This window comes from Homarus americanus, unplaced genomic scaffold, assembly GCF_018991925.1.
Source record: "Homarus americanus isolate GMGI-L3 unplaced genomic scaffold, GMGI_Hamer_2.0 scaffold40995, whole genome shotgun sequence".
Lineage (NCBI taxonomy): Eukaryota > Metazoa > Arthropoda > Malacostraca > Decapoda > Nephropidae > Homarus > Homarus americanus.
The window spans coordinates 383,824-395,506 of NW_024745778.1; the positions used below are offsets into that span (position 1 = coordinate 383,824).

The 11,683-nt window shown below is 35.5% G+C and overlaps 1 protein-coding gene across 1 annotated transcript; it reads left to right on the forward strand.

Annotated features, from left to right (window-relative positions):
• The first annotated feature begins 33 nt into the window (after positions 1–33).
• On the forward strand, positions 34–9,036 carry LOC121878793 (DNA polymerase delta subunit 2-like). Its single transcript, XM_042385214.1, has 10 exons — positions 34–372; positions 1,441–1,562; positions 2,690–2,813; positions 3,657–3,771; positions 4,234–4,382; positions 5,323–5,414; positions 6,149–6,241; positions 6,947–7,139; positions 7,389–7,490; positions 7,873–9,036. Exons 1-10 carry the CDS (start codon positions 141–143, stop codon positions 8,031–8,033), a joined length of 1,383 nt encoding a protein of 460 aa, XP_042241148.1. The 5' UTR covers positions 34–140; the 3' UTR covers positions 8,034–9,036.
• The last annotated feature ends 2,647 nt before the right edge of the window (positions 9,037–11,683 follow it).

Below are 11,683 nucleotides of genomic sequence, written 5' to 3' on the forward strand. Positions count from 1 at the left end.
ACTGTTCTATGTAGCCCCGTACAACACAGCTGCTGGTTGTTGTTGTTAGTGGTCATATACGCGCCAAGAAGGAACCTCAGTGTATGTGGTGATAATATACTCATCCTTTTATTGACATTTAGTGTACATTTAATTGTTACATGATGATTCTTGAAGGTTTTGATCATAGTGTAAAGTCTGAGGTGCTGTTGAGTATCCCGACGGAGGAAGAGGGAGGGCGGGCAGATAGGTGTGGTGTGAGCTACAAGAACCTGTCCAAGAAGTACTCCTTATGGTGTAGTAAGGATGTCACTCGCCAGTACTGCATGATGTACACCGCCAGGCTGGAGAAGATGAGACCCAAGGTGGAGGCCAGGGCTAGCAACAAGTGGAGTAAGTTGTATAACCATTAATTTTGGTAGAGGTTTTTTTTATCTTATATTTCATAGTGTATATTACTACAGTAGCCGTATTGATGGATTGTTGTTAATGGTTAGGTTAGGGTAGGGAAGGTTCTGTATGGCTATGTTATGTTATGCTGGGTTAGGTGTGGTTAGGTTAGGTTAGTCAGAATCAGATACTACAGTGAGTTTTTCCCAGCTGAGAGGAGATGCCCCGCGGATTGGCTGTTGCAAACCTGTCCGATTTTGTCCTGAAGTAATGATGCATTTCTAAATGAGTTTATTCATAATCGTTGGGATGACCGTTTCTGACGAGAAAGATATTTAGCTAAATTATATACGGAACAGATACATACATTTATTATTTCAAACATGAGCGCGTAGGAAAATTTTCAGAAATCTTATACTGTACATGAATTAACTGTTAAACTCTGGTAGCAAATTCACACTTTTGGAGGATGCATTTAATATATATTTAGTTTTACCCACAATAAGGCATACTAAAACAAATTATGTATCAATAATACAGAGGCAAGGAATATGACTGCGGACAACTTCCAATAGATTATATAATGTAACAGCAGTTGGCAAGATTTTGGAAGTGTATCTATAAAATGTCAAGTCAACAGTGAAGATCATTTTGCCAGGTCGACATACAGTATATGTGTTCAAGATGGAAAAAATCACAACTTTGATAAAACTGTACAACAATTGCAAATCCTCATCATGTTATGTGATTTTGTTGACTTAAGAAAGAATTTATCTAATAAGGAAATATTTTGTAAAGTTCCTGATTATCTTATGATGTTTCAGAGTGCTGTATTAACATATGAATGTTTACAGTGACTGCTACATTATATGATTTGTCCAAGAGATGATGATCCAACCTATCCTAACTGAACTAAAATATATTACATCATTAATAGGCAAGGACAAAATTTATTATGTATTGAAGCAGTACTGCACTCTCGTTCTAAATTGTAATACAGTACTGTACTGGGTTCATTTATTATTGCTTGTAAAGTTTTGCATGAGATATTTAAGAGAAATGTATTTTCAGAAAATGTTTGTTTTAAGCGACTGCATGAGCTGAATGAATACTGTGGAAGATGCATTATTATTGGAACATTATTTAAGCGCCAGGAACTCAAACCATCTATACTCAAGGAAATTTCTGAGGAAGTGAGTATATTTTTAGTTATGCATGAGACAACTACATTTCAATTTCTGTTAATTTTAGAAATTTGCCCAGAAGCCAGGCACCTTTCATTATACTATACTGTACAGTGCTATTAACTGGTGGTTTCTATATCACATTACAGAACTATACATACACTGTACCTCCAAAATATCAGTGCAGGTTGATCTGTAAATTCATTTGGATATACCTTACCCTTATCCACATCATCCTCATAAATAAGGGTACCTTTGGGCTATAGTTACCTCCAGAATCTAGAGAAGCTTGGAGGTCTTCCACTAAACCTACAGCTTTATGCACAGTTATATCCTTAAAGGGGTATGGCTACTGAGTGGATATGTAGCTCATCACCCATCCTAAGGGTTATTGTAAATCTGTACTTAACTTTACAGTTGGAGAAGTAAAGGCAAGGCAATGCAGTGCTGGCCATGCTGCCTCCTTGTGTACCTTAGGCTTGGTAGCTTATTACGTGTGGTGTATCCATACCGTCCCTTATAGTCAGTCATGTCTATGGGACTCCCTTTACTCATTTGTAAAGGGTTTGTGAAATTGTCCAGTTTTAAATACATTATGCACTGCAAAAATAAGGGCAGGCCATTCATTACTGCAATTATATTCCCCTTAGCAAAGTAGGCTCTAGTTAGGAAACCTTACCTGCTTTGGTTCTTGATTAATCATCTGGAACTTATGTATGTAGAAAGTTATGAGCTAATTATGCAGGTTTAGTTGAAATAAAGTTTCCTAGTATTTAGAGGACAACTATTGTCCCAATTCTCCCTCATATATTGGGGCACTGTGATGGAGAGGGGAGGGGGCTTCATATATCCACCGGATTAAATGATAAATCTTGGGTGACATTCTAGTGTGTTGTTTGATGACACAAAAAAAATTTAGTTAGTAGCCCAATATTAAGGGAGCTACACTGCTGTAGGCTCCACCAGAAGAAGGAATTTCAGGAGTAATCCTAAATGTCACTCCCAGGAAAAGACATAGGTAGTTTTACCGATTTCTGGTACTGTAATTCTACTTTTGACTGTGATTTTAGAAAGTAGTAAACACTGTCGTAAATAATGAGGAATATTAATATTGTATATATATTTTTTTCCTGTAGCACCAACTGATGCCACAACCAGTTGCTGAAAAGTACGTAGGTGAAGGTGATGATATTATTCTTGAGGATGAAGTGCAGAGAATACAACTTGTGGGGGATATTGACATCTCAAATCTTGTAACAGGTAACATTTCCTTGTTGAAGCATTATGAGAGTTTGGAGAAATGATAGAGTAATGAATGAAGATGTAAGAACATAGGGTCATAAAAGTACTGATGGGTTGAGCGTGTAGGGGTATACTAAGATGGCATGTGAAAGATTGGTTCAAGAGATTTATGAGGATGTGGCTGATAGCAAGAGTAAGGCCAAGAAAAAAGTTGGCCAGACTAGATAGGTGAATTAGTGAGGTTAGGATATGTTATATTAAATAGTGTATGTGAAGAATGATTATGGGTCATGACTAGTAGACTTGTTTCAGATGTAACATTTCATTGGTAACATGAACAATCTTGACAACTTAGTTTGAATAGCAAATTTATGCAAATGGTTATGAATCAATAATTATGCTATAATTCACCTTTACTCTATATACAGGATGTGGATATTTCTACATTTTGTCTTAGCCTTTTTCTTTTGCTGTACACAATTACTGTACCTTTTTCCCCTCCAACTATTATTTCCTTCTTGATCTACTCCACACATAGCTGGGAGATGACTAAAGGTAATTGATAGGTGTATAAGCTATTGTTTTTTAACATACAGTAGATTAGTAAAGGTTTAATATTTGGCCTATGCTATTCAGGAACTTTACACATACATTTCAAGTGAATCTTGATATTGCAGATTTACCTCCAAATTTTATTTTGGTTTCCATTACTTTGTACACTATTGAGAAGTTTTATAGGATGTTAGTGATCAACAAAAATGACTAAATAAGTAATTGAGTAAAACGTATTAATATTTTATTTGTTTGTAGTGGATGCTGAGATTGGTACACTACTGATAATTCTTTAATTTGATGTTCTAGGTGTGGTTTGTTCTGTGCTAGGTAAGGAAGGAGATGGGGGCAAATTTATAGTTGAAGATCTATGCTTTGCTGGTCTGCCTGATCCAGTTCCTCGTGACGTTGTTAGTGAAGACAGGTAACAATTATGTCTTGTAGACTGGTTTTGTAATACTGTACTGTAGATCAACATAACCCAATTGCTTATACTGTACTGTATAGATAGAAAAATTTTGTTAGAAGAAAATATTCCACCAGAGTCATATCCAAGTTAATTATTTTTGTATAGACCTATTTCATGCTGCATCTCCTCTTACAGACAGACTATCATGTGTGTTTATGCTTCTCCAGGTATTCCAGTCATAACAGTTTTAGATGTTAATTTTGTTTTGTTTTGTGTTCTACCTTTAACCACATATGCAGACACTCCCCAGGTTATGGATGAGTTCTGGCAACCATTTTACTTATTGTACACACATATGTACCTCTTTTATAACAATATTTATTTGAATTTGAGATATTCTGCATAGATTAGTAAATGGGATATAGATTGACTTTTTGAATTAGCTTTGAAACACATTTCTTTCTGATGATTGAGCAGGTACGTAATGATGGTGTCTGGCTTGGAACTGAGCTCATCGGTTGATAGTCTTCTGACCTTAGAACTATTGGTGGACTACATTACTGGCCACTTGGGACATTCTGAAGAGCAGGCAGCTATAGCTCGGGTCTCCAGAGTTATCATTGCAGGTGTTGTAATTAATTATCTGTTAACTTTTTTCAGATCATGTGAAGACTGGGCACCTCAGCCTATTTCACCTGATGATTAAACACCCTAATTCTACCTGGATGGGTTAAGTTACATTAGCATTAGGGTATTTTATCAGGTGAAATGTGCTGGGGTGCCTATTCTTCATGTAGTCCCCTTTTTTATGTGAATTCTAACAAGGAAAGCAAATTAATCAGTAACATTTTGATATTACAATTTTCTTGGAAGTTACATCATGTTCAGTAGAATTAGAAATTAAATTTTTGAGGTAGGGATTTACTGAATGATTTAGAGTTAAGTAATATTGTCTTTAGACTAAGTTGAGACCTTGTTTGTTATGGCTGGAGTGATATGTAAACATTGCAGAGTCTGATTGGTCAGAACTTTCATTTGCTGTAATCATCATCATCATCATCATTGTTTTACAGCCATTTTTCATGCTTGTGTAGTCACATCTTAATTACTGTATAGGGGAAAGATTACATGAATTTGATGAAGGATATTCATTCCACTCCTGTGATCACAAAGGTATGCACATATGACACCCTGGATGTACCCAAGAATGTCTGCGGGTAGTTTTAAAGTTGCCGGCATTTTTGTGGCTGGGACAGTTAGCCATTCGTTCTAGAGACGGTAATTTCCTTTAACTGTATTGTATATTATATGTATGTGTGTGTGTAGACACACACACATATACAATACAGGTAAAAGAAATAAATTGTCCTAAGGGCAAACACATAAAGGGAATTATGCGATTCGCGGCCATTTTGAGAACCTAACCCCCACGAATTTGAAGGGCATGCTGTATATATTTTCGGTGATGTGGAGGCACCTAGCAATATGAATGTTTGATGACTATGTTGTTTAATTGGTTTATTTGCAATAGGCCTATGTGAAACATTAATAATTTTGGTGTTTCAGGTAACTCAGTAAGTAGTGCTAAAGGAGAGAAGGAGAAGCCAGAGAAGGTCAAAATGATGAAAGAACTTGATGACATCCTCGCTCAGATTGCAGTAAGATTGACCTTTTTCTCTTCTTGTAAGTCTTTAGAAACCTCCCTCGTCCTGTCTAACCTTTGGCCCTGTATCATTAACCATATCAAAGGACATATTTTATTATTTTTTCTTACATAATTTCTATAACACTCCATTACTAATTTTCTCTGCTGTTCTCTCATAGTTGATTTTATGACAGAAAAGAGATAATACTCTTGTGTGTAAGTTGTGGGTCTTACTTTAACTGTGTACTGTAATGCATTGGAAGGTGTTGTGCACATTAGCTCAGCCTTCAGTATATCTCTTGGAAGTTTTATTTTTATTATGGGTTGTATCAGTCTCCTCTGTGAAATAGATCATAAGTTTACTGCCAATGGACCGTGTTTGTTGTTGAGCTTCTGTTCAAGTTTTAGTTTCCTGAATTCATGGATTAAGAATATTCTGCTTATTCTGTGTAACATGGCACATACTTTTAGGTAACATTTAAAACCTACAACCGTTACTGTATGCAGCACAAGATGTAATGCTTCACTATAAATTACAAAGTATTTTAATATTTTATGGTATACAAAATGATACTTATGGTTTACAACTGATAATATCTGGTTTTCTGATGCAGTATTTTATGGTCTAATGAATGTTATAAGTGTAAGCAGGACAATAAGGACTATTAACAACTAAGAACCTTGTGTTCATTAGCCAAATCTGTGATAAGAGGGAAATAATTATAGTCAGTTGTTTCTCCTGGGCAGAGTGTGTGTCCTGTGGATGTAATGCCAGGAGAGTTTGACCCAGCCAACCATATAATGCCTCAGCAACCACTTCATTGTTGTATGCTTCCTAAGGTGAGACCTGGATTTTTTATTTTTTATTTTTTTCCTGTACAAGTTATATAGAATGATACAGTATACCATTCAGTGCTTAATTTGTAAAGTAAGAAGTGGTGGATCTCTAGTATTGCCAAGGACTGTAGGAGAACACTGGGAAGAAATAATATAATGTACATAGTACTAATGGTAGTATTTATTGAAGTTTTTAAATTTACAATTTGCTCAGTGCTGGAACACTATTCTGGTGTGGTCCAGCCCAAATTAAGTACTGATACTGTTACATTATTTAGCTTGTGATAAAACTGAGCTGACAATTTAGTGGATTTGGATTCAAAATCCTCTGAGGGGAGAGCCAAAATAACGAGAAAGTACAGTATAGTGAACATATTCTTCAGTTTTCGGTTTCATTACAGGAATAACTACATGTTAGTCAGGGAGATAGGAGCTTTACCTGTCATTTTGGAATATTGAAGTACAGTATTTCAAAATGTCTTTGAATAGTTTGGGCGTCATAATTAAATTTGATGTTGCATTCCCTTACAGCAACCAATTACTGTACCTATAATGATAAAAGATAAGTTTCTTAGTGCTGAATTAATAACACCTGAACTTGCTCTTTCTGGCTACACATGTACACATGGTGGACCACAGGTTAAGTCCATCTCTACATTAGAATATTCTCACATGTGTTTTCTCTGTAATTGTTCTCATCATTTGCAGGCTGCCATGTATTCCACAATGCAGAGTGTAACAAATCCATATGAATGTGAGATTGGAGGTCGGGCATTTATTGGACTGTCAGGACAGAATGTGAAGGACATCAGCCGGTGCTCAACATTGGAAGATCCTCTTAAAGTATTAGAGAAGCTCTGTGAATGGGGGCATCTTGCACCCACTGCTCCAGACACTCTCAGTACGTTGTATAGTAGTTTGCTCATACAGCATATAGATATATGTAAATACTATATTGGGGAACACCTGGGCAAAAGTAGGATAATAAGAGGAAATTAATTCTTCCAAGCCTTTTTCGTCTACATTTTTGCAGGGTGGCTGGAATCAAGAGCAAGCACAGACTGTCCCTTCATTTATTCTAATTGCTGTAATGCATTTATAAGCTGCATTCCTGAATATTTACTCTCACATCATGTTTTTCTCTCTTCAGCGGCCTATCCCTACTACAATGAAGAGCCATTTGTGATAGACATGTGTCCAGATGTATTGTTTACTGGAAATCAAGAATCTTTTGGTACACAAATTATAGAAGGTAAGTGAGAAGATTAATTCAGTGCTTCTCTTTGTCAGTAGACACTCCTGTCACTATAGAACTGTAAATACTGTCAGTACAAATGTCCCAGGGTATGGGAGGGGGTACTTCAGCACAGTACTAAAGCTAAAAGAAACCCCTACCACATAATGGGTTAAATGCATGAATCACACAAACCTTATCTCTCTCTCTCTCTCTCTCTCTCTCCTTTCAATTTGAGTTTTGTGTCGAATATGAAACTGTAAAATCATTAAATATTACTTTAATATAATACTCATTATGAAACTCCATTTTGAAAATTGCTTCACCTCAACTTGCAATATTTAACATGAAATCAGAAACAAGTAAAATTCTAATACTGTATTTTTGTATTTCTCCTTAGGTGCAGGTGACCATAAAATTAGTTTGGTGAGCGTCCCTCGGTTTAGCAGTACAGGAACTTGTGTTTTAGTGAATCTTCGAACTTTGCAGTGCCAACTTCTCTGTTTTTCTGCAGATTCCTCTGACCTTAATGAATCATGTAATCAAGAGGCAGAGAAATGAATTAGTCATTTAGATGATACCCAAAATATACCAGTTTGCTAGTATGTACTGTAGTTGATTTGGAAAATTAAAAGTGTGGGATGCATTACCAATTTGTTATTGTGAAGTACAGCAATTAACATTAAGGTGTTTATTTTTATTTTAACATGGAACTGTAAGCAGTGTTGCCAAGTACACCATAAGTCAGTGGTTCACAACTTTTTTTCCTCACAACCCGTCATAAGTATTTGACTCTATTTTGATGAGTTTACCTCGGATCTTTGGAGACAATGTCCAAGAACTAAATTAATAATAGAGTCCTTTGTGTTGGGAAGATGAGGCTCTATTAACTGCCAGACTCACTACTCGAAGTTACCTTAGAGCTCCTGTGTCTATACAAGTTACCGATGAGTTTATACTTGTATGTCACTTTAGGCAGAATAGTTGTGTTCCTTACAGCATGGTCAAACTTTCTTGATGCCATCACATTGGTCAGATAATTACCTTGATTTGCTTATTTTTTTTAGTGGATGGTGTATCGAAATAATGCTTTTGGAGTATACATATGGATGTTTGATAGTTTAGTCAGTCTTAAGGTGACTGAATTGGAATATTGGCTTCCATTTACATTAGAAAATGATTTTGTTCCAAAATGCCGTAATAAATATTCTTTTGTATTTTGTTTTGGTTTATTTAGTTTGTTTCGAATTTTATTTTTTGTTGTACCTGTAAAATAAAGCTTTTGCTGTGTCCTACTTAATTTGCTACTGTATTCATGAAAGACGAGTGGCTCGGTTGGTAGTGCCCTGGAAGGGATTATTCGAATATTAAGACTCCCAGTTACCAAGGTGGGGACTCGGGTTAAACAAGCAGGAATGGTTGGGTATTACAAGAGGTTCTTTACTGTGGCAAGTTAACCCTTCTTGCCTCAGGGTTGCCACTCCACAGAGGATGTTAGTCTTAAATTATTTATTATTATGGGAGAAAAAATGGATGGGATTCAAATAAAAGTTCCTGAAAAAGATTTGCAACATTTGTTACCATCTCTGGTCTAGGGGAATGACAATTATGATGCTGTAACATCTGTACACATTATAAACATTTATGTGTAATGTACTATCTTCAGTAACTATATAGACACTATAAATATGACTTGTAGTTGTACACATCTACAGTATAGAGAGGCTATTCAAGTATCATCTTGTTTTCACACATTATTAAAGTTGTATACAGATAGATACTGTTAATGTCTCCTGTACTGAACAATGACACTAACGGTTCCTACACAAACAGTTACACATTATTTATGTATTCAGTACACAACACATAGACACTATTAGCATCTTCTGTTTGGATTTAGGCATATTATTAATGTCTCCAGTACACATTAATAAACTATTAACATCTCTTCATACACAGACACTATTAACATCTACAGTACATACACAGGTATAAATAACATCTTTACACATATAGACACATTAACATCTGTACACATACTGTTTAGACACTATTAATAACTGTACACATGGATACTATTAACATCTGTGAACATATAGACACTATTAACATCTGTGAACATATAGACACTATTAACATCTGTGAACATATAGACACTATTAACATCTGTGCACATATAGACACTATTAACATCTGTGAACATATAGACACTATTAACATCTATAACACAGATACTATTAACATCTGTGAACATATAGACACTATTAACATCTATAACACAGATACTATTAACATCTGTGAACATATAGACACTATTAACATCTATAACACAGACACTATTAACATCTGTGAACATATAGACACTATTAACATCTGAACATATGAACATATAGACACTATTAACATCTATAACACAGATACTATTAACATCTGTGAACATATAGACACTATTAACATCTATAACACAGATACTATTAACATCTGTGAACATATAGACACTATTAACATCTATAACACAGACACTATTAACATCTGTGCACATATAGACACTATTAACATCTATAACACAGGTACACTATTAACATTAGTGCACATATAAAACACATTAGTAATGATTTCTGTACTCGCATAGATACACCAGACCAGTAACATTGTACCCACACAGCCTTCAAAAACAGTATAGTACCACCTTTGAACTGTTGAAATGATCTTTTTATTCGTCTTTTTATGGACACTAAATCACACAAACAAGTCAGGCGAGACGAGAGAGAGGCTGAACTGAAGTCAATGTATAAAAAGACTTTTGGTATACTACGTAGTAAGGATAGTTCACCCTCTGACCTTTTGTGACCTGACGCAATGAGAACTTCAGTAAAGGCATCAGGTCAAGTCGTTATACATTATGATTTTAGATGACTTAAGTTCATTCGACTTGATCTAACCTAAAATCAGCTAACTTAAGGTAACCTAATGCAACGGAGTTTTATCACGGACTAACAGGCATATGCAAACATGCCACTTCTTCTATTGCATATTTTAATGAATATAAAAAAGTAAGGTCATGATGTTATCACTTGTGGGCCCAATCTTTTTTTTTTTATTATTACTAATAACCGTATACAGTCATTTATTGTTTTTCCAGTTATTTATGGTGTTTCTCAGGGTTATGTTCCTGCTTGCATCCGGTTTCTTTTATATATTAATGACCTTACAATCACCACGATAATTTTTTTGCTCAGTAAAGGTATTAATCTTCACAACAGTTTCTATTATGTGTCAAAAATTCTAAAATTCGTACATAAGTTTTTCTCCAAGTAAAAGAAGAATCCATGGAGTTATAGTAGTGTCTGTCTTAATTCTGGACATTTTTATCGTCATCTTGGTGTTGTGGCCTAGGTGAACATAGATAAGTTTTCACATCTTCATTTTGGGGAAAAGTTAACATAAGAATGGTTAAGGATCCATCTTGGTGCCACAGCTTACCTAACCCAATTATGAAAACTTTCACATCTCCTCTGAGAGAAAATATTAACTTAAGGACATTTGTAAATCTAGAATTCTAAATCCTACTTATTATAGCCTCTACCAGCCTCCCGTTGACTGCCTAAATGTCACATCCACTCACTCTCCCACTTCCGATCTCTGAGCCAGTGCAGGCTGGGAAATACTAACCTTGTAACATATAATGTTTCAAAACTCAAACATTAACTATTTCTTACAAGCAAAACAGATTTCACTTACCTTTCCTCTTCAATAACACAGTCGATGCCTCTTTTTCACTACCGGGCGAACCATTAGGGCAGTGACACCTTATTTCACATCTCGTATCTCTGACATTTAACAAGTGACATGTAGTAAAATTATGCCAAGACAACATAGCACATGAAATCGTATCATCATCTGTGTTTTTTTCTTCAGTAAATCAGATAAATTGTGCGTTAACTGATATGATTATTTCGGCTTCTCTTGTACAGTAGATATATGTCATACAGCTAATCCATGGAGGTATTATTTTCAACGGTAACCACAATTTTTCCCAAATTCATTAATATAAGCAGATAAGTAAATATTTCGTGTATAATGAGAAGTGAAAGTGGATCCAGATGACTGCCAAACGCCAGATGACAGTGCCAAAGGCCAGGTGACACTGCCAGATGACTGCCACACGCTCGATGATAGTACCACACGTTAGATGACAATGCCACATACCA

Bases quoted from the DNA above. Each gene is read 5' to 3' on its own strand.
- LOC121878793 (XM_042385214.1), top strand. From the start codon at position 141: ATGATGATTCTTGAAGGTTTTGATCATAGTGTAAAGTCTGAGGTGCTG. The intron at 4,383-5,322 runs GTGTTGTAATTA...TTGGTGTTTCAG, and splicing joins CTCCAGAGTTATCATTGCAG to GTAACTCAGTAAGTAGTGCT. The intron at 5,415-6,148 runs GTAAGATTGACC...TCTCCTGGGCAG, and splicing joins ACATCCTCGCTCAGATTGCA to AGTGTGTGTCCTGTGGATGT.